This window comes from Oncorhynchus mykiss, chromosome 17, assembly GCF_013265735.2.
Source record: "Oncorhynchus mykiss isolate Arlee chromosome 17, USDA_OmykA_1.1, whole genome shotgun sequence".
Taxonomy (NCBI): domain Eukaryota; kingdom Metazoa; phylum Chordata; class Actinopteri; order Salmoniformes; family Salmonidae; genus Oncorhynchus; species Oncorhynchus mykiss.
Window position 1 is genome coordinate 69,793,785 of NC_048581.1, and position 26,842 is coordinate 69,820,626.

Here is a 26,842-nt window from a genome sequence, read left to right on the forward strand (position 1 = left end):
AACTGGCGCAGCATAACAATTGAGGCCTAATTAGACAAAATAAGTGTTTAAGTTGTATCTCGTTTAACAACTTAGTAAAAAAAAAGAGATACTAAATCATTCAAACAAGATACTAAGTTAATCAAATGAGATACTAAGTAATTCATACAACAGTATATGTTTTTTTTACTATTTTTGTGTGGGGGGGGGGGGGGGGTAGCTAACAGAAGAAGTGCACAAATGTCACAAAAATAATGATGTTCACAATCAGCGGGGATAGAGAATCAAACCAAAAAACTCAAATGTACCGGTCGGACTGGTTCTGACTGATATTTTGGTGTACAGAGCACTCTGTGAACGTCGCAGGGTCCAGTGCCTCTACAACCACTCTGTCAGCGGAGCTGACTTGAAGTGTCAGGTTTCACACCCAACATTTTCATAGGGAGTGATGTGTCACATTTTCTGGCCTATCCAGACAAATAATCGATTTTCCCCTGCCTCTGAGCAACGGAGCCAAGCCTGGGAGACTGCATATTAAAGGGGACAGTCTCGCGAATCCAGCAATCATATTACTCACATCATATACTCAGCTGGATTTAGAGCCAAACATCGGAAAAAATACTAAATAATTGTCTATAATAGAAACATAACCACTTTCTCTTGGTACAGAGGGAGAAAATCGATTTGTGTACAAAGCTGAAGTTGTAACGAGTCTGCAGAATCCGAATAGTGTCTCTACACTGCTTAGAGGATGCTTGGCAGAAAATGATCAGTCGTCAGTTATATGAAATGGGGCCAAATTTGTACTGGCACTAAATATGATATTTATTTTAGTTATAAGAAATGTGATATCTTATAGTAAGTCATTACAGCACCAAACACCACAAAAAAGTTCATTACTGCTCAAACACATTCCTCCTAAAGCCATTCCATTCACTAAGCACTACCTATTCAAGAACCTGGATACAATTTGAGAGAAGAATAGAAAAATAGATAGGGAAAAACTGAAGGCCATTTTTGATAGCCCCAACTGCATGCAGACCTGTCACAATATATACTACCTCTGATCAGGATGTATTTCTCTTTGCTGTTTTTCTGTTCACTGGTAGAAACTGACAAGTCTGTAAAAATGACTACTGGTTAATAATATTGTTCCTATTGTTATCAGCATAAGTAATTTTAGGAAGGTAAAAATGTAATGTGGTTAACACTGCTAGCAAAAATTCATATAGAAGACATTAGCACAAATGTGAGAGTATTTCTTGGAGACCTAAATCTCATCCATGCACTCATACCCACAGGAGTAGTAGAAACCCCTGTGCAGTTTGGTCTGTACACAGTGGAGGCTGCTGAGGGGAAGACGGCTCAAAATAATGTCTGGAACGGAGCAAATGGAATGGCATCAAGCCATGTGTTTGATGTATTTGATATCATTCCACTCATTCCGCTCCACCGATTACCATGAACCCGTCCTCCTCAATTAAAGTGCCACCAACCTCCTGTGGCTGTACATTACATAAAAAACATTGCCATGGCATATACAGTCTGTTAGGAAAGTATTCAGACCCCTTGACCTTTTCCATGTTTTGTTACGTTACAGGCTCAGTACACGGTTTCTTCAAACGCACCTATAATGGAAGACACATCCATTTAGTTGAACCAGAGGATGTGTTTCTATTACGGGTAAATAATGATGGTTATAAATAATGAATAATGATGGTTATGTGTGGGGTCTCCAGCCACATTTCATAGTAATGCTGAACTCGCCTGCTGACATGTGCAGATGCATATCTGATGGTCCAGGGATATTATCATTTGAAAAGAAGCTGTATGACTCTACATATTGTTACATTCAATGATGGTGGAAATAGGAAAATTAGTGTTTCCTATAAGTGAGGTGTCTCCTCTAGTGAATACATGGTTGGCCAAAACACACAATACACAACTAGATTTAATGCCCATGGATCTTTCGCTCTGTTGGGACAGAATATGCTAGTTTCTTGGATGCTTTTACATTTAGTTTTTCATGTCAATGTTCATGCTTTAAATCAATATTATAAGAGCATTTGGGTTGTGTAATGAAACATCTAATCTATGAAGTTCAGGTAAACAGTCTTTCTCTTGAAATACAAGCAAAACATTAGTCAGAGAAGTTCCCAAAAGCCAATCTCACAGTGTAAGTAAAGTGATTCATGGTACCATTGAAGCGGTAGCCTGATATTCCTATAAAAGATGTCGGGAGTTATTAGGCCCTATAACCATGTCAGAGAGGTAATTAAACCATTCCTCAGTAAATAGGAACACTTTGAGTCATCCATCTAATAGATTTGGGATGTGCCTTCCATTCCACAGCACGTGAAATTTATTTCAACGTTATTCTCTGGTAGCTAATTATATTCAATATGCTTTAACGATATCCAATTCTATGTTCCTACTAATTATTTCATATTACGATCAACCACAAACCTGTGAAATGGAAGGGATATTAAAAGGGGCATTTGGATCGTGGTAACAGTGTTGGTCCTGAAGCCAAGGTCAAATATGAACTGTATATTCCTTTATGTGAGGCTATGTTTCCCTCACTGTGTGGGAAAGTTTAATCTTACTGGACCTACAGTAGATGGATTTTCTCCCCCGACTCTTTGAATTATTGCCACTGAGGAATTCCTCATGCTTAATAATATTGTTTAAAATTCATGGGGCCTTTTACAGCTTGATTGCCACTAGAAAGCCACTCACACATTGTATTTCAAGAACAGGATTGTATTTCTGCATCCAGCTGAGTAAATGGCAAGACTGGCATTTTATTCCAACATCGATACAAAAAAGAAAATCAATGTAGCCTTATGCTGTGCTATTCATCAGGCATAACCACCAGGAATCAATCCATTACTGTGATCATTGTTTCAATCATAATGCCACTTTATTGAATGTTGAGGTGGAGTTTAATTCACACCATTTATTATGGTCCATTTTTCAACCTTGTACCAAACAAAACCCATTCCCTGGACTCAACACTGATAGAAAAATAGGTGCTATCTAGAACCTAAATGGGTTCTTTGGCTGTCCCCATAGGATAATCCTTTGAAGAACACTTTTTTGTTTGAGGTAGAACCATTTGGGGTTCTATGTAGATCCTTTTCCACAGAGGGTTGTACATGGAACCCAAAATGGTTCTACATGGAACCAAAAAAGGGTTATCCTATGGGGACAGCCAAAGAACCCTTTTGTGTGTGCAGGGAAATGCTTTTAAGCGCTTCACAACTGAGTTGAAGGAAATGAAAGTATATCAAAGCTTCAACTGAAAACTGAAATTAGGCTTCAAAATGCTTCTCGTAATGTTTCAGGTCTTCATTATCTCACTGTAAATGGTATTTTTTTGGTCTTCCTATATATATATAACTCTTATTTTAATTGAATGTGATATCTTATGTTTTTCTTGCTATGTATTTGTATGTTTTATGTGGACCCCGGGATAGTGTAGCTGCTGCATGTGCAGTAGCTAATGGGGATCCTAATAAACTCAACTAAACTGAGTATTATGAAAAGCAAACTTTTTTCCAAATCAGATGCTTAAAGTTAATCACAAATATTAAGAAAAACCAGCAACAACAACATCTCTGCTTTCCACTACTATGACCTCTGTCAATGTGGAAGCAGATCTATTGCCTTCAGCTGACTCTTTGGCAGGCTTGTTGTCTCCTACGGCACACTAAATCTGATTTGACAATTTCACAGATCCCAGAGCAGCTGCTCCTCTTTATTAACCACATGTTACCTTCATTATCCACTCGTTTTTAGCTCCGCTTTGCATGGAGGTGCTCACATGCATGTTCATAGCTGTGACTGTGGGGTTTAGAGGGCCTTTAAATGTTGTTATGAGCACTGACTTGGTGCGATTAAGAACTGATGCAAGGGAGAGCGATTGATGAATAATTCAACATTTACATGTTGTGACACTCATGGAATATAAAACAACAACAATAACTCTGGTACAAGTCTAACCCCAATAAATTCTAAGGAGAACAACAAAAACACCACAAAAAAAAACACCTGAGGTAATAATACAAGTCACACATTACATTTAAAGATGTATGAACTGTAATCAACCACATCAGTTCAGTTCAAAATACTTTTTCCAACAACAGTCCCAACTGAAGAATTATCCACTGCACAATCACTTGAAACGTTGCAAGTTGTCGTTATAGAGATTCTGGATTGGAAAAAAGACAAAACGCAATAAGTCATGAGTCACTAACATGAACCTTCTATTTCAACTAAAGCACTCATCAACAACAACTTTAACATCATGGGCAAAACATTTTCCATGTAGCCTTCTTTATAGAGAAAGACCTAAAGTGGTTCTTTACAGGACAGTTTAGCTGAATTGTTTCCTCAGATCAGAAGCCTCTGCTGCCATCTCCTCCTCTGTTCTCCACCTGGAAGGGACGTCCTCACTCTCACGGTCATGCTTCTGGAGCTGCACATAAATACATCACATAGTCCTTTACGTTACTTTACTAAATGTCTACTAAACAGAGGCTACTAGTTAATGAATAAACACATGTATACCCAGACATACCCGCACGTATGCACACGCATAGTCACCTGTTTACCTCAGTAACTGGAGGGAGAAATTGACAAAATTCCTTTGAGTATGCACCATAATAAAAAATTAAAAACTGTGAATAAAAAACTGTTTCAATGTAGCAGAATAAACAAAGTTGTTGACCGGGTGTTAGCAGAAACATTAGCACTCAATAGTCTCTGTACACTTGACTGTTCCACCAGATTATAGAATATAAAAGATGATGCCCAGTGGAACTGGGGCACTGGTGAAATTCCATGAAATGCACAAAACAAAAACAACGACAACCTCACTCCTCATTTAGTCTTTTCAGACACAATCAGAGTTGAGGTTTAAAATATAAACGTCTCGCCCTTCCAACAAGGCAAACAAGAGGAACACATGATGGTTAATTGAGAATAGCCACGGAGGGGAAATTGTATGACTGTGACAGATTCTGACACCCGTGCCTGTGGTTGCTGTTTTTGTAACATTCATAGATTTAGAGGGAAACGATGTACTTCATCACACTAATGCCTCCCCCAGGACAGATGGGCTGACATTCTGAGGTTTGGGAGGTGTCTTCATTTTAACTGCCAGGGGGGTTGTTTATAATGTAAAGCCACATGCAATACATACCCTCTCCCAACCATAAAAGCCACAACAGCACGGGGTGGTTTCCAGCTGCTAAGGCTTCACATTGGGATCTGTCATACGTGGCTGTAGTTTAGATGATGTTAAGATGCAGGAAAGCCCTCAAGGCTAGTATACAGTGTTCAGAATGAGATGTCTTTCAAGCCACACAAAATAAATAAACATAAACAGTGCAGAAAGCTTGCACTGGTTGGTGATATTGATTTTTATGTCCTTGAGTTATTTTCACAGCACATCTAACATGTTTGTGGCATGCTTGGTTAGTCTAGGTAAAAAAACGATGCAATAAAAATACCCACCAGTTGAAGATAGCTACTGTAACAGCACGGCACAGAGAGGGATGTTTTATGTTCTCAGAGAGCTAGGCAGTAAAATGATTCAACATGTAATAGATTTCAATGTTTCCCCGCTTCCTCTCTAAACCGTCTGGAAGCTAAAACACCAGGGGGTCATTATTTCAATACATCTTCTCTTTCCAACACTGACAAGCGCTGTTCTGTTTTGTTGCATATTCTTTTTTGTTATATGCGCAAACAGAATATGACCCTGGCTTGAAAGCTTGTCGGATTGGGTCCTGTGGAAAGCAGGAGATGGCCAGTTGGAACATGAGGACATGGGGGTCATCTCTCTAGCGCCCTTGGGAGTCATGCTAGTCCCTCTTCTAGGCTAGGCTGGACCCTCTGCCTGTTCATGTGGGTTATCTGAGACCACACCAACACACTGCTCAAACCCCAGACAAACCTTATCTCAGACCATCACACTGTATTAGGATCTAGTCCATTTACCTCACAGGACATGGTTACAGCAACTGGAGGATGACATTTTGTTGGAAAAGAGTTAAGGGGGGGAGTGGTGGGGTTGGATGGAGTCAGAGATTTTCAAGCTTCAAACGTTGAACTGAAATGGCTTTGTAGGCTCACGTAATCCCATAAGACGTTACAATGTATTTCAAGCGTAGAAAACTCACATCAACATCGTATTTCGCTGTAAGCAAAGGAATGGGGGAAGGAAAGATATGTCTTTCTGATGTTGAAGCTTTTCTTTTTCTGGTAGAACATTCATTCACAGTAAGATGAATTGCACACAGTTTTAGTAAGGCATTGTTAACTTATCAGAGATTTATAATGCATGCAGTAAGTGTAAGGTGCCTCACTAGGACGAGGTAGGTGCAGGAGTCAGGAGCAGGAGAGCACTGAGGTCCAAATAGTATAATATTTATTTGGAAGTCCCAAAACACAACAAAACTGGTCTGGAAATAAACCCAATGAAGGCGCCCAACATAACAGGAACTCGAAGTGACAACAGGAGGAAAAAACAATCTACTCCTAAATAAATCACAACAGCACAAACGACCGTGAGAATAGCCTGTGGCGCAATCTAGCACACGCACCAAACAAACACAGAAATTATCCCGCACAAAATAACAGCAGGCAACGAGGTTAATAAACCTACAGAAATTAACTAAATAGAACACAGGTGTAAGAAACAGACAGACACAAACGAAAAAGAAAAATGGATCGGTGGTAGCTCGTAGGCCGGCGACGACGACCGCCGAGCACCTCCCGAACAGGGAGAGGAGCCACCTTCGGTGGAAGTCGCGACAGTAAATCACATAATTTGTCACAAATTGATTTTCATGGGGACATTATGTATTTATGGAGCTCAAATATATTGTTTCCTTGCAACACAAAATACCAGCTGACACTTCAGATTATGTCATTAGAGACACTAATATTGCAAATTAGCCCTGAGCTGGTGACCAGCCTCTAAACATTTACTTGGGCCTCAGACATCATATTATATCAAGGCAAAACACTAAAATAAGCCTAAATTGTTCTCCTTTTACTTAACAGTGTTGATTCATGGGGCAAACATATATTGAGTAAAAGCTGAATTGACAACAGCATGGAAAACTGAAGAATTGCAGAACAATTGCTAATAGCATGCAATGTAATCATGTAATATTAACAAAGACTTGTCTTTGACTTTATCTGAATAATCATCAGGCTCATCAAGACTTAATCAAGGATTTTTGTTCTCCATCTAAAAATCCCCCACACAAATGCTAGCGCAACAACTGTTATGTCATCAAACTTTGCAGTGCTAATTGAGTCTCTTTGAGAAAATACAAAGCACCGAAAAACAATAACTATTCCTTCAAGTAAGACATTGTTTTTGCTGAAAATGCATGGAATAGGGTAGCCTTCTTACAGTATCTCTTCTTGGAATTGGTTTTTCCAGTATGTTGTAAACTGCAACATTCATACAATGTAAGTTCTACATAGTTCATTATACTGTTGAAAACAAGTTCCTTCACTTGTACATTATAAGATCTCAGCATGTCCAAGATAACAGCAGCACAATTAGCAGCATGGTGTGTGTGTGTGTGTGTGTGTGTGTGTGTGTGTGTGTGTGTGTGTGTGTGTGTGTGTGTGTGTGTGTGTGTGTGTGTGTGTGTGTGTGTGTGTGTGTGTGTGTGTGTGTGTGTGTGTGTGTGTGTGTGTGTGCGTGTGTGCGTGTGTGTATGTGTGTGTATGCATTTAGAGCAGGTGGGTTGGTCTTCCTGCTGTTTCTCTGAGAGAAGGGCAAGCCGATCCCCTTGTGTCCTCACTAGCAGCTGTGCGGATGTCCAAACACGCACTGGTGTGTGAGAGCGCGTGTGTGTGTGTGCAGAAACCCTGTTAATACTTTCAGTGACAAACGTGCCCATGAATATTAATGCTGGAGATGACTCGCAACATGGCCACAAACATCTGTAGGTACAGTACAGTAGCTGGCTAGCTGTCTCACAGTGTGTCAAAGAGCTAATGCAGCAACTGTCTATTCACATTGGCGGGAGCAGCATGTGTGAATTATCCCTCCCATGGCGGCTTTTAATGTATCAATTTATGCCCTTATTAAAGACATAAATTTGGAGCCAAGGAACATAATGGTTTTGTTTGAGCTCCTTAACATTTAACACAGCACTCCAGTGAAAGGAGACACACCTCCGCTATCAGCATGGCTTTTCACTATGGGACTCTGACATACATGCCATGGCATTACAATGTCACACTAGAGGTCATCTAATAATTACATGTGAACAAAAAGGACTTCAGAGGATAAGCCTTTGCTCTCAGCACAAAGACATCCTACTCATTAAATAATTTGTCACACCCAATTTACTCATAAATGGAAGTTTGTGGAATTCAAATTCCTCCGGGTGCGTCAAGGCTTCTGAATAAATAAGGAAAACTGGGTTTTCTGAGTAACATACAGTACCAGTCAAAAGTTTTAGAACACCTACTCATTCAAGGGTTTTTCTTTATTTTTAGTCATCAAAACTCTGAAATAACACATATCATGTAGAATCATGTAGTAACCAAAAAAGTGTTAAAACAAATCAAATATATTTTATGTTTGAGATTCTTCAAATAGCCATCCTTTGCCTTGTTGAGAGATTTGCACACTCTTGGCATTCTCTTAACCAACTTCATGAGGTAGTCACCTGGAATGCATTTCAATTAACAGGTGTGCCTTGTTAAAAGTTAATTTGTGGAATTTCTTTCCTTCTTAATGTATTTGAGCCAATCAGTTGTGTTGTGACAAGGTAGGGGGGGTATACAGAAGATAGCCCTATTTGGTAAAAGACCAAGTCTGTATTATGTAAAGAACAGCTCAAATAAGCAAAGAGAAACGACAGTCCATCATTATTTTAAGACATGAAGGTCAATCAATACGGAACATTTCAAGAACTTATAACGTTTCTTCAAGTTCAGTAGCAAAAATCATCAAGCGCTGTGATGAAACTGGCTCTCATGAGGACCCCCACAGGAAAGGAAGACCCAGAGTTACCTCTGCTGCAGAGGATAAGTTCATTAGAGTTAACTGCACCTCAGATTGCTGCCCAAATAAATGCTTCAGAGTTCAAGTAACAGACACATCTCAACATCAACTATTCAGAGGAGAATGTGTGAATCAGGGCTTCGTGATCAAATTGTTGCAAAGAAACCACTACTAAAGGACACCAATAAGAAGAAAAGACTTGCTTGGGCCAAGAAACACAAGTAATGGACATTAGACCGGTGGAAATCTGTCCTTTGGTCTGATGAGTCCAAATTTGAAATGTTTGGTTCCAACCGCCATGTCTTTGTAAGATGCGGTGTGGGTGAACGGATGATCTCTGCATGTGTATTTCCCACTGTAAAGCATGGAGGCGGAGGTGTGATGGTGTGGGGTTGCATTGCTGGTGACAGTCTGTGATTTATTTAGAATTCAATGCACACTACCAGCATGGCTACCACAGCATTCTGCAGCATTACGCCACCCCATCTGGTTTGGGCTTAGTGGGACTATCATTTGTTTCTCAACAGGACAAAGACCCAACACACCTCCAGGCTGTGTAAGAGCTATTTTATTTGTTTAACACTTTTTTGGTTACTACATAATTCCATACGTGTTATTTCATGTTTTTGATGTCCTCACTATGATTCTGCAATGTAGAAAAAGTCAAATGAAGAAAAACCCTTGAATGAGTAGGTTTCTAAAACGTTTGACCAGTAGTGTATGTCAATACAGAAAAAATAAAAACATCTAATGAATCCGCCAACATATTTACACAAGATTCAGGACCCAGACCTCTTCATCCCCCATACAATTCAAAGATCTAGTTATGTTATGTTTATTGAGTTATTGATAATTCATGGTTCTAGTCTCAGCCTCCCATTGGACCTTGGAGACTATGATATAAATGGTAGATGCAAGTGCATATCTTTTAATCTCCACTGGTAATTACCTTTGGCAATCAGTTTCTGCAAGGCACATTTCCATTCATTGGTTTGTATTTTCAATAGGGTGGATGATGATTTCACATGAGATGACTACTGTAGCTCAACTCTTGTACCGTTCAATTTCACTCCTAACTCGCTCAGATTGATTCAATTATGTTGGGTTTTCAAGATATGTTTGGATTAGGGTTGCAAAACTACCAGTAATTTCCAAAAGTTACCGGAATTTTCAGTCGTTTCGGCAATTAACTGAAAATCTATGGCAATCTATCATAACTTTGGTCATTTATACTTGAATAACTGGTATAAAATGTATTCATATATGGTATATATTTTTAAATATCTGTGTCCATATTGTCCATTCGTTTCTAGTAGATAGAACATATGGATCAAGAGAAAAAAGCCTAATTAATGAAAAAAAGCATCAAATCAACAATGGCATTATTTTCAATGAACTCTGCAATTCTTCCAACTATTGACTTTTCTTCACAACTGCCACCAGTTTGTTGCCAAAACATTGCCAAAAAATACATGTTGACATAGTAAAAACATTTGAAGTGTATAAAAATATATAGAAAGGATATTTCATGCTGAAACCCTCATATTTAACACTAATGGTATTCACTAAGTTGATGGTTTATATTTAGGATAATATTTTACAGCCTTGTCATTCCCAATTTTTTTAAATCATTATTTCATATATTTTACATGTGACAAGGCCACACAGAGGGCCAGGGATAAATACAGACACCTGTGATAATCTGAAGTACCCAAAATAGCCACTAGATGTCTTGTGATAGATCCTTGAAAGATACCAAAATTATGGTAGTTTACTGACAGAGATACTTTTGAAATTACCCTCTCTTTGCGACCCTAGTTTGGATACATTGGTATGACAAATCGCGCTATTGGCAGCTTATTGAAAACATTTGGCAATTATTGTGTTTTTGTTAAAATATTACACAGCATCCGTGCCATAGTTGAGAGAAAAATTGTTGTCAGTAAACAAACTGCCAAAATCCTAATTAAAATATACACTGTAGCCTGAACCATATTCTATTTGCTATCAAGACTGTTACAGTAGGTGTGGCAGGTTGTACGAAGCAATCAAACTACATTTTAAGTTAACATTAGACAATGAAGTTAAGAAGTAAAGTGTAACACTAGAGATTGCACTATGGCATCAGGCTTGCGTAACAGTAAAAGCTGGCCCGCCCAAGTAAAGAAAATAATTTACAACTGTACCATAGTGTCTTATTACAAGCTACACAAGGACACATTGTATGACAGCGACAAAACGTAAGTACTAAATAGGATTCATGGATGATATAAAACAAAAGGAGAAATGTGAAATATGAATGATAATCTAGACTAGTGTCAAACCCTGATATGTTTCACCTGTCTGTGCTTGGCTGCATCTGGGTCTTCCCTAAAATGTGATAACTAGATATGGTTGCCAGAGGCAAGGATATTACACATTTCCTCCAAACCATAATATTTGAATTGCGCTGCCTCCTTGGCAGCATGGGGGCAGCAGTGTTGGATAATAGTATGCTGAAGCCTCTTACATCAGAAACAAATAGACTGTACAGTATATGCATTCCACAACTAAAATCAGTTGTGTGCATATAACTTACAAACTGTCCAACATATTTTAATTAAATGAATGTGTGATTATAGAAATGAATATGCAACCATCCCATATTAGTCAGTTGGTTTGAACAAGGTGTTTACAGCGCTTTACATACAATTTGCATCAAATATGAAGATTCTATTCCTTATGTATTTTTCCAAGCTTCACTGATTCTACCTTCTGTTTGGTTTGTCAGTCACATATTCTGGCCAACAGTAAAAACCCAGGAGACAGAGAGAGACAGAGAGAGAGGAGAACTTCACACAACCACAGTAAGAACAGATTGCCCTAGCTTCTCTCCTCCTGTCTTTCCTCTGTGACTGAAGCCATCTTGATGGCATGTAAAACCATTTCAGCAGCTGGTGCGGTAATTACCCAACAAAAATAATATTCCCCAGATTTTTAAAAAATACCCTTTTTCTGACAGGCTGTCAAACACGCGCCTCTATTCTCAGACACACTGATTAAGCTCGAGAGGTTCTGTGATGCGGACCCGTCAGACGTTTCGAGAGAACACATGCAGAGATTCTATTGGCTTCCTTTTTGGCCACCTTCCCCGTACACTTGTGTTCCCCTGCTGAGACCGCCACAGGAGGGGCTCAGCACACGGCCTGTCGTTGAGAGAAGCCAGCTTTCATATGAGATCTCAGGTTCAGACTGCAGACTGCACTCAAAGTACAGTAGAGTACAGTCACATGTTGCCAGAGAGAGGGCTCATGAGACACCCATGAGAGAGAGAGGGGTGTGTGTGGGGCTAGGGAGGAGAAGACATGGCACAGCTAAGGATTACCCTGGTGAGATGTTCTAGTTTGGTTGAGTCGCATAATCTCAACTAGAGTACATGCATGAAATTATTTATGAATCATAGAAACATACAGCTCAGTATAATGGATTATATGATTATGCCAAGAGTTGGCATTTGGACAATTATTATGGACAATATCTGTTTATCACAGCATGGTGGATAGCTGGAAGACGCTACACTGCCTTTTGAATGCACTTTATGATTTGAGTCTTTCTGTGATAAAATTTCAGGGAAAAATATAAATCCATTCAAATGTCTTAACAATCTCAATGGGGAAATCAATTGTTGCCGATACAATGTTATTCTTCAATGCACTGTATAGTAGGCATATGTACTGTAATGGAGGTGAAGAGACCCTGATAGTATAGTTATGTATAGCTATGAGGCCATAAAAAGAGCCTATAGCTCTTTCAGAACAATCAGGGATCCATCTCAAAGTCAAGCAGGTAATATCATATTGCACACAGAGAGCAGAATCAGACTTGATTAACCCCTGGTAACCCCATGTTCTCTTGTGGGGACTCTGTGTCATAGCACATGCAGGGCAGGACCTCATAAGTCAGACAGGACATGCTTTCATTAAGCACTGACCTCAGGGTCAGCGGGGTCGCCGTGACCTCAGAGTGATCCATGGTTTTACCAGAGAGGAGACCGATAACGAGCCATCTGTAGAAACTGTATGTCAGGGATCATCATTTAGATTCAGCCACAAGCCGATTTTTTCTTGAGCGCATGGTCGGGGGACCGGAACATAATTTGTATACTGCAAATTGACCACCAGAAGCCCAAACAGATATAATATTTGACAAAAAAATGAGACTGGGTGACTTAAAGAAATGACAACTGGGCTGTTCCTCAAACTGCTGAGTGACTTCTTTATCCTTCTCTCTTTCCATCCTTCATTGTCTTTACTAGAACATCATGTCTCATATTGTGTCCTACCTGACTCCTTGATCATTTTGTTGGTAATGGTGAAATACTATTTCATGTACATGGCTTTGCACCTCGAATCACAACAACCTCTCAACAGTCATGTCAGCACATCATGTAATTACTTTTTGCTTGATTGAAAGTCGCTATTTTTCTTGTTGTTCAATTTATTTCCATAACCGCAGGGTAGACCTGGTGTATTTCATAGTTTGATGACATTTTCCAAGACGGTATATTTCCAAGATAAGAAAAAGTTACTGTTTTAAGTACTGATGTGATTAACTTACACATTCACCCAGAGTTGTGACGTTTTAAACCAGAACAAATAGTGCTGTTGAATGATAGATACATGGTTAACCACATGTTCAGTTTGACTCTGCTGTCATATCCAACCTGGATCACAGTCAAACGGATTCGGAAGTAGGTCCCAAAGTGCTCTTCTAAGCACTGAAGGTGAGCAGTCATCCCTCGTGTAGGACACTTATTGACGCTGTTTTCTGTTAGAAACATGCACAGCGGAGGGAAGGGGGCATAGATCTCCATTAAGAATTATTTCCTCTGAATCCACTGATTTGGTCACTCATCTGTAGAATGCTTTTGTATTTCCCCTGCATGCTTGCGTTCAGTTCGTTCAGTTTCCCAAATATGTCTGTTACATACAGTAGGTAAGGAGACCATTTTTTTCCCATTACACATAGTTTTGCGAACAAGCGTGCTCGCAGTGGATGTGGTTTGATGTAGTTTACAATCGAAATTACCTGCAGCATAGTATATCTCTGAGTTCTGTGCTCAGCTCTTTTGCCGCCAGTTGCTCTCAGTGTATCACTATCAATGTGTCCATATGGCAGAGGGAGACACATCCATAACTAGAGTGCAGAGGCCTGTCTGCCGTCCCGCCATAGATTGAGCCTCATCTGTGCAAAAGCCCACCATTCGATCCCATGGGATCTGTTTTTCGTCAATATAGCCACGCAGCACACTGAACATCACCTGTGCCGTTTCATGCTTGAGAATTGTGAGACAAAACAATATGTCCTCGTGAGTAGCATCCCCCGACATGTATTGCAAACTAAAGTCAATGCATGGAATGCATGGGCATCGCGGCCCGCGCAGCTAACGTCCATTTGGAAAGCATAAGCTGGGGAGTTTTTGTGTTATTCAGTGTTCCCTCTTGATTGCTAGCACACATTCTTTGTTTAAAAGTGTTATCTGACAAAGGTATTGATGTGAGTTTCTGTGCCTCTGCCTCCCCACACATTTTCACAATATCAATTGCGGCTGGTAATACTGTGTGTTTTCGTACGGTAGCGGGTCTAGCCATTCACCAAGGGAATGTTTCAAGTGCAAAAGTCAAGTGCGTCCTTTTCCCATGATCTTACGCCACTCTCTGGTTGAATTTCATCTTTTAGATTTGAATATGTTTCACTTAGATTTTTAAGGTTAACCACATTACAATGATTTTGAGATACAAAAATTATTTGTATATATATTTTTTTTCTCTGGATTTTGGAAATTCTCCCAGGACCCCATTTTCATATCAGGCAACCCCACATGGGGTCGCGACCCCTTGTTTGGAAACCGCTGGACTAAAACAAGCATTGCTTCAAGCACACAATGATGCACAGCAGTAGCTTTGGACAATACGAACATTCAGTTTCGGGACCCAGATAGAGACATCAGTACTGAAATTGTACGGAGTGGCAGTCATGTTAGTCAAAGAATAGACTGTCAACCCTCTACTCAGAGGTCTCCTCCTTCAGGCAATTTCTGGCTCACAGCCTGACGAAAGAGAGAACCCTTCATTGTGTTTAGTTTTTTTTAAATCCGGCAGCTCAATTAAACTCCATCAAACAGAATCTCTAAACCCTCGGACTGTTTTATTAATTTGTCTCTTTCTGGATTCCCCTTATTGATGAAAGGGATAAAACCCACATGATACCAACTTAAGGCACCCTGGGATGAATGGTTAAAGAGGCATGCCCCATTTGACACATGGTAGCAGATGACTATTACCATCACTTCAGTTATGTAAATAACGCCACATCTCCCACTGTGGAGACACCATCCCTGTGATGTTCTGATTCCCAGGATAGGAGAACAGGTACTCTGTGGAAAACCTTCAGCTAATATGTTTCAATGCCCTTATCAGGAGGGGGTAACATTTGCTATGGACAGGCTTTGATGGAACTAATGAATGAAGTGATGTGGCATGTGCTTCAATATGTACGAGTTTGAGTGCTATTCAAATGGGCTGTCACGGCCATCGTTCAAGGAAGACCAAAGCGCAGCTTGGTGAGCGTACATTTTCTTTCATTTGTTAAAATGTCCCCAACAAAACAAGAAATAACAAAAACGACTGTGAAGCTTACAAGGGCTATAGTACCTCTAACAAAGACAACTTCCCACAATGACAAAAGGGAAAAAGGCTGCCTAAGTATGATTCCCAATCAGAGACAACGATAGACGGCTGTCCCTGATTGAGAACCATACCCGGCCAAAACATAGAAATACAAAAACATAGAAAATAGAATGCCCACCCAAATCACACCCTGACCAAACCAACTAGAGACATAAAAAGGCTCTCTAAGGTCAGGGCGTGACATGGGCACTGAAAATATTCTTATACTGAACACAGTTTATACATTTTGTCATCAAATCAAATCTAATTGTATTTGTCACATGCGCCGTCACCTTACCGTGAAATGTCATCTGACCACTCCCTCTCTCTGTCCCGTAATCTGACCACTCTTTCTCTCTGTCCCATCGTCTGACCACTCTCTCCCCCTGTCCCATCATCTGACCCCTCTCTCCCCCTGTCCCGTCATCTGACAAATCTCTCTCTATGCCGTCATCTGACCACTCTCTCTCTCTATCCTGTCATCTGACCACTCTCTCTCTCCGTCCCGTCATCTGACCTCTCTCTCTCTCTCTCTATCCCGTCATCTGACCACTCTCTCTCTCTCTCTCTCCCTCTGTCCTGTCATCTGACCACTCTCTCTCTCTGTCCCGTCATCTGACCACTCTCTCTCTATTCCGTCATCTGACCACTCTCTCTCTCTATCCAGTCATCTGACCACTCTCTCTCTGTCCCGTCATCTGACCCCTCTCTCTCTCTCTCTCTCTCTCTCTCTCTATCCCATCATCTGACCACTCTCTCTCTCTCTCTCTCTCTCTCTATCCAGTCATCTGACCACTCTCTCTCTCTGTCCCGTCATCTGACCTCTCTCTCTATCCCGTCATCTGACCACTCTCTCTCTCTATCCAGTCATCTGACCACTCTCTCTCTGTCCCGTCATCTGACCCCTCTCTCTCTCTCTCTCTCTCTCTCTCTATCCCGTCATCTGACCTCTCTCTCCCTTTCTCTCTCTCTCTATCCAGTCATCTGACCACTCTCTCTCTCTGTCCCGTCATCTGACCACTCTCTCTCTATCCCGTCATCTGACCACTCTCTCTCTCTATCCCGTCATCTGACCACTCTCTCTCTCTCTCTCCCTCTGTCCTGTCATCTGACCACTCTCTCCCTCTGTACCGTCATCTGACAACTCTCTCTCTATCCCGTCATCTGACCACTCTCTCTCTCTGTCCTGTCATCTGACAACTCTCTCTCTCTGTCTCGTCATCTGACCACTCTCTCGCTCTGTCTCGTCATCTGACCACTCTCTCTCTCTCTCTCTCTCCCTCTCTCCCTCTGTCCCGTCATCTGACCACTCTCTCTCTCTGTCCCGTCATCTGACCACTCTCTCTCTCAATCCCGTCATCTGACCACTCTCTCTCTCTGTCCCGTCATCTGACCACTCTCTCTATCCCGTCATCTGACCACTCTCTCTCTCTGTTCCGTCATCTGACCACTCTCTCTCTCTGTCCCGTCATCTGACCACTCTCTTTCTCTATCCTGTCATCTGACCACTCTCTCTCTCTGTCCCGTCATCTGACCTCTCTCTCTCTCTCTCTATCCCGTCATCTGACCACTCTCTCTCTCTCCCTCTGTCCTGTCATCTGACCACTCTCTCTCTATCCCGTCATCTGACCACTCTCTCTCTCTATCCAGTCATCTGACCACTCTCTCTCTGTCCCGTCATCTGACCCCTCTCTCTCTCTCTCTCTCTCTCTATCCCATCATCTGACCACTCTCTCTCTCTCTCTCTCTCTACCCAGTCATCTGACCACTCTCTCTCTCTGTCCCGTCATCTGACCTCTCTCTCTATCCCGTCATCTGACCACTATCTCTCTCTATCCAGTCATCTGACCACTCTCTCTCTGTCCCGTCATCTGACCCCTCTCTCTCTCTCTCTCTCTCTCTCTCTCTCTCTCTCTCTATCCCGTCATCTGACCTCTCTCTCCCTTTTCTCTCTCTATCCAGTCATCTGACCACTCTCTCTCTCTGTCCCGTCATCTGACCACTCTCTCTCTATCCCGTCATCTGACCACTCTCTCTCTCTATCCAGTCATCTGACCACTCTCTCTCTGTCCCGTCATCTGACCCCTCTCTCTCGCTCTCTCTCTCTCTCTATCCCATCATCTGACCACTCTCTCTCTCTCTCTCTCTCTATCTAGTCATCTGACCACTCTCACACTCTCTATCCCGTCATCTGACCTCTCTCTCCCTTTCTCTCTCTCTCTATCCAGTCATCTGACCACTCTCTCTTTCTCTCTGTATTATCTCTCCCTGTCTTTCTCTCAGATCATACACTCGCTGTCTTTCTTACAATCCATATTAAACAGTACCCTGGCCTGGAATCCTCTCTGTGTTGAAGTAATGATTTGTGCTCCCAGAAAGTTGCCTGTCACCATAACTGTCATTTACTTTAGCAGTAAGCTACTCCTCAGAGGGACTGGATTACCTAGACAGACAGACAGTCAATCTGGCCCCTCACTGAACTCTCTCAAGATGCCACGTTGATTTTAGAATGAATGTATTCTATCTCATTTAGACCTGCCATTATTTATTCACGGTTTGCAGGTAATGTTTTGAAAATGTAAAGCGTCGCAACTTAATGAGCCAAGAGTTTCCTGTCTTAATATAAAATGATCAACTGTCAAATCGAGTTGTAAAATAACACATTGTGACAGAACAAATACACAGACTAGAAATTGTGTTTCTGGCTCAGTGACAAGCAAGGACATTACAATTAATCCCCCCACAAAAACATCCTCCCATGACAAAACTTAGTGAACAGAAGTTAGGTACATATGCAAATACACAATGACTTTAGAATACGCACAGTAAGTTAATGAGGAGAACTCTTTGCTACTATATCCCCGTCCTCATGGAGAGCTTGGTTATTTCAGTAGTGTGGGCTAGAGGCCAGCTCTTGTGAGGAGGAGGGATTGGGAAGGGAGGAGAGTGGTCCCTGGACTGGTCCCTCTGGATAGTGACAGGGGCTCTCAGTGGATTGCTGGACAATCTGGTGTGTGTCACAACAACCTGCCGCCCTTCTTGGCCCATGAAAACTAATTACTCAGCGTGACAACTTATATTGCTCTCCTTTTTTCTCCAGCCCTCCCTCTGAGAAGCTAGCAGGACAACTTTTGCGGTGGTTTGGTAAATGGGGACATAGCTACTACAGGAACCCACAGGTGCTAATTGAGCCAGTGCTGGTTCTTGGTGCTCACTTCCCTTTCCACCTTTCAAAAAAGGCACTAGTAATGACATTGAAGTTGTGCCCTTCCTGTGATACACTACATGGCCAAAAGTATGTGGACACCTGCTTGTCGAACATCTCATTCCAAAATCATGGGCAGTAATATGGAGTTGGTCCCCTCCTTGCTGGTATAATAGACTCCACTCTTCTGGGAAGGATTTCCACTAGATGTTGGAACATTGCTGCGGGGACTTGCTGCTTTCATTCAGCCACAAGACCATTAGTGAGGTCGGGCACTGATGTTGGGCAATTAGACCTGGCTCGCAATTGGCGTTCCAATTCATCCCAAAGGTGTTGGATCGGGTTGAGGTCAGTAAATTTCTTCCGCACCAATCTTGACAAACCATTTCTGTATGGACCTCGCATTGTGCACAGGGGCATAGTCATGCTGAAAGAGGAAAGGGCCTTCCCCAAACTGTCGCCACAAAGTTGGAAGCAAAGAATTGTCTAGAACGTCATAGTACAGTATGCTATAGCGTTAAGATTTCCCTTCACTGGAATTAAGGGGCCTAGCCCGAACCATGAAAAACTGCCCCAGACCATTATTCCTCCTCCACCAAACTTTACAGTTGGAACTATGCATTGGGGCAGGTAGAGTTCTCCTGGCATAAGACAAATCCAGATTCGTCCGTCGGACTGCCAGTAAAGCTTGATTCATCGCTCCAGAGAACGTGTTTCAACTGCTCCAGAGTCCAATGGCGGCAAGTTTTACACCACTCCAGCTGACGCTTGGCATTGCACATGGTGATTTCAGGCTTGTATGCCGCTGCTCATGCATGGAAACCCATTTCATGAAGCTCCCGACGAACAGTTCTTGTGCTGACGTTGCTTCCAGAGGCAGTTTGGAACTTGGTAGTGAGTGTTGCAACCAAGGAGAGACGCTCTACGCACTTCGCACTCGGCGGTCCCACTCTGTTAGCTTGTGTGGCCTACCACTTCGCGGCTGAGCCATTGTTGCTGCTAGACATTTCCACTTCACAATAACAGCACTTACAGTTGACCGGGACAGCTCTAGCAGGACAGAAATTTGACGAACTGACTTGTTGGAAAGGTGGCATCCTATGGCTGTGCCACGTTGAAAGTCACTGAGCTCTTCATTACAGGCCATTCCACTGCCAATGTTTGTCTATGGAGATTGCTTGGCTGTGTGCTCAATTTTATACACCTTTCAGCAATGGAGTGTCCACATATCTTAAGGTCTTAACTCCTGACACACCTGTGCTGCCCTGCACATCCAATCTTTCTATTTGGCACTTAGACTGTCTGTTTTCTTCACAGAAAAGGTACGACACAATAAATAAAAAAATTTAAAGCAGTAATAGCTGAATAGAGAGGCTGAGTGCAATGACTAAAATTGCGGGGACACACATGCACACGCACGCACACCCACATGCACACAAACGCACAATTACATTTACAACAGCTTGCAGTCATACTAGGCCCAATGCGTTTGCTGAAAGAGCTAAATACAGGACCGCAAGGGGTTACATTGTTCTGAAAATCTATGTTAACCTCCTGCACTTGGAATTTGCATAATAATATCAAACACTTTGCAGACACAGCTTAACATATTGAAGCACTACTTACGGTTGTGTGGGCACACAGTTTGTAATATCTTGCTGTACAGCAGCGCTAATGCCTGGGTCCTTATATAAGTCAACCTGACATATTTTAGATGATAAAATATTCACATCAGTTATTGTCTCCAAGACGACATGATTGTGCATGGCATTTAATGATCCCGAATTCAAAACCCTGCAATTATGAACCAACAAACCAATGAATTGTATTAATGTAATATTAATCTACAGAGTTATCTACAGAATGTACCTTAATATTGTTATTACGGTACATTTAAAATTCTTAACATTCTCTAAAGGAGTCTTGCTGAGAATAATGTATTCAACTGCTAAAATGAGTAAACAGCTTTGCCCTTCCCAATCAAGATAGAAATGATCTTAAATTGACCACTAATGGACTACAAAAGCCAAGTTTACAGCACATTTAGGTGATGATAAAGAAACCCTAAGAGCTGCTATTAAGATTGACATTTGAGTTTGACGTTCATTTTTGCAATGACATGCTTGAATAGCTGTGGTGATGGAAAAGCAGGATAAACACCAGATGTCCACACAGATGACGCTTTTCCCGGGAAGAGAGCTCAGTGCATTTGTGGGTATATTAGAGGGAAATCAACACTGCCTGCTTGTGTACGTACTCTATCTTTAATGATCTCCACCAGGAGAGAGCGGCTGCCTCCTAAATGACTTGCGTTTGAACAGAAGGGATTTGATCAGCACACTACAATAGCGACTGAAGTGCCACAAAGCTGCTGTCAATAGAAAAATAAAAATCTTTAACTCTAACTCACGAGAGGAATCACATCTCATGCTAATCTCTTGACAGGTACAATGTTCAAAAAATATGTAGCTGAGTGATGCGCGTGTGTGGCTGTAAAGTTAACTTTGTCCACCCTCAAGGCACAGGCGGCCGGTGGCACCTTAATTGGGGAGGATGGGCTCATAGTAATGGCTGGAACGGAATATATGGAATGGTATCGAACTAATCAAACACACGGTTTCCATGTGGTTGATACCATTTCATTCACTCCATTCCAGCCATTATTATGAGAAATCCTCCCCTCAGCAGTCTCCTGTGCCTCATGGTAGCTTGGCCTTGGTGTTGGAGATCAAATACAGCCCTAGTAAACAAGCAACAGCTGCTGTTGTCAAAGAAAACCATCACAGAGTGAAAACTTTTTAAATTCAAGATATTTCTTGTGTAAATGAGAAATGAGACCGATATAATGGAGCAAGGCTCATATCGAAACCTACTGTTGTCAGTTATGCTATTCTCACTTTATTACAGCAAACATTAACATTGTCAAGTGGGAAAGACTCATTCTATTGCAGCGGTCTATGACGTCTGGGACAAATCTTCACGTCATTTGCATAAATCATGCATTTACTGTATGGCAATGAGAGATTTGCATTAAAGTTTAAATTACATTTGCACATCTCAAGCAGCTGACTCCACTGACCTCATAACTCATCTGTATAATTCATCTGGTTTACAGGAGTGGGTCTGGTTAGGTCACCTTGGACTGCACCAACATAACACCCTACTCTACTCTATATCACCCATGTTGATTGCTTAAGCAGGCTCAATTGTCATTCTATATGATTTCAAAGTCGGTGACTGATGGGTGACTGATAACAGGTATCATGTATGAACCAATTTAAGAGGAACAAGACTTAAACATAACTATGGTACGTTTTTAGGCATGTAGTAGGGACGTCTGCTGGGCAATGAAATTGATGTACCCCCTTTTTTTGTTTAAATCTCAAAGCAACAGAGCAAACATCACCCAGAGCTGTATATTCTGAAGTGTAAGCATTTAAAGGTCGCTACCACAGTGCGTCCAACACACCAAAGAGCACAGATTACATTAAACTCATGAAAAAAATAACCACCTAATTAAGTAATTAATGGGAGAAATCAAAGGGACCTTTAACAAACTTAACTAAAAACATGTTGTGCTCTTGGCTCTTATTATTAACAGACTCTGGTTCCTTCATGATAGACCATGATCTGTCAGATAGCAGTGCTGTTAGAACTGAGGTACAGTTCCCTTGTATAAAATGAAACAGCTGACAGATTAATGTGAGATCAAACAAAGCGCTAACAACAAACCTCTGTCAACTGTCACATGCTGTATTTTGTAGCCTGTTAAGCAAATTAGTCAAGAGAAAAAATTTCGCAGTAGCAATGTCAAACATGTTGACAACAATACTACTGTCTACTGACTTTTATATTATGTGCACCTTGTTTTTCATATTGAGTTAGCATCGTCCTCTCTAGAGAAATAGCAAACACTGTGGAGTCAATATAACAGCCAAATATATCACCATAGCATAGAATCTGACTGCATTGAAACATTCCAGACTTTCAATTACTGCATTTTTGAAAGGATAATCATTACCATTTTCTTCATGTTAAAATTCAGGGATGAACCCAAATGCACACCCCTACATAAAACTAGTAATTGGGAATAATTATGTTATTTCCCCCTCTGAATAGTCTGTGTGGGTGGTTATGGTGTTCCTCTTATTAAACACTGGCCTGTCTCTCTCCCCTTAACATTCACCTTTCCTGCACTGAGGGGGTGGTTCTGAGGGGGTGGTTCTATGCCTCCCTGCCTTTATTCTCTCCCCCTTCAACAAATAACTAAACATATGAAAAATATATGAAACAAAAGTATGGTATTCTGTCCCTCTAAACTGAACTCCGAGAGTCACATTTCATATCCTTGGAACAATAATGAAAGGCAGAATAAAATTACTCACAGTGCTTGTAGCAGATTTGAATACAGTAAACACTGTGGAAATGGTGTGTTGTTCCAAATTCATTTTGGACTTGATATACCATCTGCTTAAAATGTAACTGTTATTTTGCGAGGTGCTGTTGAGGGGACAAAGGGTGTCATATTGATTTAACCTTAATACCACAGATAACAAGTTATTGTGTGATCTCTTTTCTTACATTTTCACAACCTATCAAACATTTATAACAAAATAATTTAAACTCTTTGAAGTCATTTACATCATTTTTACTTTTATAAAAATAACAGTGCTGCTTATGCAATGTCTCCCCGTTGTCTTTTTCAGATTTAATTGTATATTTAATGCTACATTCATATTCCATATCATTTTAAACTCTCCCTGAACTATTCTGCTAACAGCTGCACATTACTAACAGTAATACTTTGCTCAGGAGAGTTGACTGTTATAACACATTACTAACAGTAAGACTTTGCTCAGGAGAGTTGACTGCTATAACACATTACTAACAGTAAGACGTTCCTAAGGAGAGTTGAGACCGCTATAACACATTACTAACAGTAAGACTTTGCTCAGGAGAGTTGAGACCGCTATAACACATTACTAACAGTAAGACTTTGCTCAGGAGAGTTGACTGCTATAACACATTACTAACAGTGAGACTTTGCTCAGGAGAGTTGACTGCTATAACACATTACTAACAGTAAGACTTTGCTCAGGAGAGTTGACTGTTATAACACATTACTAACAGTAAGACTTTGCTCAGGAGAGTTGACTGCTATAACACATTACTAACAGTAAGACGTTCCTAAGGAGAGTTGAGACCGCTATAACACATTACTAACAGTAAGACTTTGCTCAGGAGAGTTGACTGTTATAACACATTACTAACAGTAAGACTTTGCTCAGGAGAGTTGACTGCTATAACACATTACTAACAGTAAGACGTTCCTAAGGAGAGTTGAGACCGCTATAACACATTACTAACAGTAAGACTTTGCTCAGGAGAGTTGACTGTTATAACACATTACTAACAGTAAGACTTTGCTCAGGAGAGTTGACTGTTATAACACATTACTAACAGTAAGACTTTGCTCAGGAGAGTTGACTGCTATAACACATTACTAACAGTAAGACTTTGCTCAGGAGAGTTGAGACCGCTATAACACATTACTAACAGTAAGACGTTGCTAAGGAGAGTTGACTGTTATAACACATTACTAACAGTAAGACTTTGCTCAGGAGAGTTGACTGTTATAACACATTACTAACAGTAAGACTTTGCTCAGGAGAGTTGAGACCGCTATAACACATTACTAACAGTAAGACTTTGCTCAGGAGAGTTGACTGTTATAACACATTACTAACAGTAAGACTTTGCTAAGGAGAGTTGACTGTTATAACACATTACTAACAGTAAGACTTTGCTCAGGAGAGTTGACTGTTATAACACATTACTAACAGTGAGACTTTGCTAAGGAGAGTTGACTGCTATAACACATTACTAACAGTAAGACTTTGCTCAGGAGAGTTGAGACCGCTATAACACATTACTAACAGTAAGACTTTGCTCAGGAGAGTTGACTGTTATAACACATTACTAACAGTAAGACGTTGCTAAGGAGAGTTGACTGTTATAACACATTACTAACAGTAAGACTTTGCTCAGGAGAGTTGAGACCGCTATAACACATTACTAACAGTAAGACTTTGCTCAGGAGAGTTGACTGTTATAACACATTACTAACAGTAAGACGTTGCTAAGGAGAGTTGACTGTTATAACACATTACTAACAGTAAGACGTTGCTAAGGAGAGTTGACTGCTATAACACATTACTAACAGTAAGACGTTGCTAAGGAGAGTTGACTGTTATAACACATTACTAACAGTAAGACTTTGCTCAGGAGAGTTGACTGTTATAACACATTACTAACAGTAAGACGTTGCTAAGGAGAGTTGACTGTTATAACACATTACTAACAGTAAGACTTTGCTCAGGAGAGTTGACTGTTATAACACATTACTAACAGTAAGACTTTGCTCAGGAGAGTTGACTGTTATAACACATTACTAACAGTAAGACGTTGCTAAGGAGAGTTGAGACCGCTATAACACATTACTAACAGTAAGACGTTCCTAAGGAGAGTTGAGACCGCTATAACACATTACTAACAGTAAGACGTTGCTAAGGAGAGTTGACTGCTATAACACATTATTAACAGTAAGACTTTGCTCAGGAGAGTTGACTGCTATAACACATTACTAACAGTAAGACGTTGCTAAGGAGAGTTGAGACCGCTATAACACATTACTAACAGTAAGACGTTGCTAAGGAGAGTTGAGACCGCTATAACACATTACTAACAGTAAGACGTTGCTAAGGAGAGTTGAGACCGCTATAACACATTACTAACAGTAAGACGTTGCTAAGGAGAGTTGACTGTTATAACACATTACTAACAGTAAGACTTTGCTCAGGAGAGTTGAGACCGCTATAACACATTACTAACAGTAAGACGTTGCTAAGGAGAGTTGAGACCGCTATAACACAGCCAGGTAAAGAAAAAAGGCCACTTCCCGATGGACATCTCAAATAAGAGCTGTCAGAACATCGATGAGTACATTAGAGGAAGTTGTTTAGTTATTAAGCGGCATTGATTTTGTAGTCTGAATCACACACTCTCTACTTCTGTGAGTATTCACAACAGATCTCTCCCCTTCACGTCTGCTCCACTTATTAATGATTCTCTGTATTGCTATTGATCTGATGCGTATACGAACTGACCAAGCAGAGTTAGTTCAACTGGAATGCCCCATACAGTCTGGTCTGGGCAATAGAAGCAGACACTGCTCTGTGGCTCTTTGACTTTGATCTAGATATGAACATACAGCTCTGGAACAGTTTCTCCTAGGGTTATTAGCATCACAGAATACAGTATCATTGGACAACTAAAGGAATTAACCAGTCTCATCTGTATAGATCTGCTGAGGCAGAGGAAGCACGAACATGACTACAACGTATGTGGGGAAATACAGGAAAACTGGCTTCTGATGCTATCAGTAAGGATAACAAAAAGTATTTCTGTATTTGTCCATTAAAAACATTCCTTCATTAAAAACATTAATGAGCCAAGCAAGGTCAGTTATTAGCGTAGACACAATATCCCTACATTCTTCAGGCTCTTGCTTGTGGCAGGATACTGTTTGTTCTTATCATCTTCTCATGCCTATCGTCACATACCGTACAGTAGGTTTCATGTGAAAGAAAGGAACAGTGTTGTTCTTTTTCTGCACAGATGGTGAAAGCTTAAGGGAGCCATGTTCAGACATGCTCAGCCACTACAAGAAACCCACAAAGCCTCAGTAGGCTGGGGAACACATAGCGGCAGCATAAATATTGCATACCACACGACTACAAGTGTGTGTGTGTGTGTGTGTGTGTGTGTGTGTGTGTGTGTGTGTGTGTGTGTGTGTGTGTGTGTCTGTGTGCGTGTGTGTGTGTGTGTGTGTGTGTGTGTGCGCGC

At 41.0% G+C, this 26,842-nt stretch overlaps 1 protein-coding gene across 2 annotated transcripts in view; it reads right to left on the reverse strand.

Annotated features, from left to right (window-relative positions):
• Positions 1-759: 759 nt before the first annotated feature.
• Positions 760-26,842, reverse strand: part of fhit (fragile histidine triad diadenosine triphosphatase) — a 301,102-nt gene continuing 275,019 nt past the window's right edge. Inside the window, exons 8-9 of one of the 2 annotated variants that reach the window (XM_021569595.2) lie at positions 4,333-4,459; positions 760-4,192 (exon numbers count right to left, since the gene is read on the reverse strand). In XM_021569595.2, coding sequence (XP_021425270.1) covers positions 4,358-4,459 — 102 coding nt within the window. In that variant the 3' untranslated portion in view covers positions 760-4,192; positions 4,333-4,357. The remainder of the gene's footprint in view (positions 4,193-4,332; positions 4,460-26,842) is intronic. The other variant, XM_021569594.2, reaches the window with a different exon arrangement.